The sequence below is a fragment of the Hyalella azteca genome, unplaced genomic scaffold (genome assembly GCF_000764305.2).
Source record: "Hyalella azteca isolate HAZT.00-mixed unplaced genomic scaffold, Hazt_2.0.2 contig11130, whole genome shotgun sequence".
NCBI lineage: Eukaryota > Metazoa > Arthropoda > Malacostraca > Amphipoda > Hyalellidae > Hyalella > Hyalella azteca.
Window position 1 is genome coordinate 652,085 of NW_025941139.1, and position 1,845 is coordinate 653,929.

Genomic DNA, 1,845 nt, shown 5'->3' on the forward strand with positions numbered 1-1,845 from the left:
TCGCAACCTCTAGATATACAGTCACGCAGAAGGTTGAGTTGCGGCCTCTAGATACAGTCACATAGACGTAGAGGGAACAGCCATGCTCTGTGTACAGTCACGTGCTGGTACAGTCACTTGCGATCATACGTGCTGCCGTATGATGTAGAGTAACCAACTTCAAATGTCAATCTTAGCATGATAAGTTACTTAGTAAGCTATTTATACTTGCTGCCCGGAAATTTACAGAAATCTTTGCATAATGTAATTTTCTTTCATATATATATTACAAAACGACATAGTCATGAAAATTTCTATAATATTGCAAAGCTTGAAATTATCGAAGATAGTCACACCCAAAGGGAAATTCGCCTGCATTTCTTAAATAAAGTCGCATTTCCAGCAAATTTGATGAATAAAAAGGATCAGAAATTTTTTTCTCGGTAATCATATTATATATATTATATTATATATATTAGATTCATAGATTTTTTTAAGATGAAGATCTAATCCTATATGAGATGAAGCAGAGATGAGGGATAACAAAACAGAGATGAGGGACAACAGGGCAGAGATGAGGGACAACAGGGCAGAGATGAGGGACAACAGGACAGAGATGAGGGATAACTGGGCAGAGATGAGGGACAACAGGGCAGAGATGAGGGACAAAGGACAACAGGACAGAGATGAGGGACAACAGGGCAGAGATGAGGGACAACAGGACAGAGATGAGGGACAACAGGACAGAGATGAGGGACAACAGGGTAGAGATGTGGGACAACAGGACAGATATGAGGGACAACAGGGTAGAGATGAGGGACAACAGGGCAGAGATGAGGGAAAACAGGGCAGAGATGAGGGACAACAGGACAGAGATGAGGGACAACATGGTAGAGATGAGGGACAACCGGACAGAGATGAGGGACAACAGGACAGAGATGAGGGAAAACAGGGTAGAGATGAGGGACAACAGAACAGAGATGAGGGACAACAGGACAGAGATGAGGGACAACAGGACAGAGATGAGGGACAACAGGGCAGAGATGAGGGACAACAGGACAGAGATGAGGGACAACAGGACAGAGATGAGGGACAACAGGACAGAGATGAGGGACAACAGCAGAGATGAGGGACAACAGGACAGAGATGAGGGACAACAGGGCAGAGATGAGGGACAACAGGACAGAGATGAGGGACAACAGGACAGAGATGAAGGACAACAGGGCGGAGATGAGGTACAACAGGGCAGAGATGAGGGACAACAGAACAGAGACGAGGGACAACAGGACAGAGATGAGGGACAACAGGGCAGAGATGAGGGATAACAGGCAGAGATGAAAGACAACAGGGCAGAGATGAGGGCAAACGAGGGCCTGCGCTGGTTTCTGAAGAAACAATTTATCACTAAATGTTTGAAGCATACAAATTTTCATTCCAAATTAATTTTTTTTGTGTGATGTTGTATGAAAAAAATCATCTATCCCAATTTTATTTCCTAAATTCATCGACACTTCTGCCTAACAATCACTAATTTCACCCTAAACTCATTGACCCTTCCCTTTAATTAACCCAAGTTTCCAGTGTTGAATGAATAATAATGAATAATAATGAAGAAACAACTATGAATAATATAACGAGCGCCTAGCATGACTCAGTTAGCAAGGTAGGAGTGAATACTTTGAATGAAATATGAAAACCTTATGTAAATATCTAATTGAATTCACGCGAGAGACGAAGTATAAATTAATCACATAATTATCTACAGAAATGCCACAAAAATTTAATAATTTAAGAAAAATGACTAATGCGAGATACAAACAGTTCTTGTATGATCCAAGCGGTTTGGAATTTCCAAAGTATCCAATC

General features: G+C 41.6%; 1 protein-coding gene across 1 annotated transcript; it reads left to right on the forward strand.

Moving 5' to 3' along the window:
* Window positions 1-511: 511 nt before the first annotated feature.
* LOC108674037 (uncharacterized protein DDB_G0290685-like) lies at window positions 512-1,108 on the forward strand. Its single transcript, XM_018161935.1, has one exon. The coding sequence runs from the start codon at window positions 512-514 to the stop codon at window positions 1,106-1,108; it is 597 nt and encodes a 198-aa protein (XP_018017424.1).
* Window positions 1,109-1,845: the final 737 nt, after the last annotated feature.

Coding starts and splice junctions, on each gene's coding strand:
- LOC108674037 (XM_018161935.1), top strand. CDS start 512: ATGAGGGATAACAAAACAGAGATGAGGGACAACAGGGCAGAGATGAGG.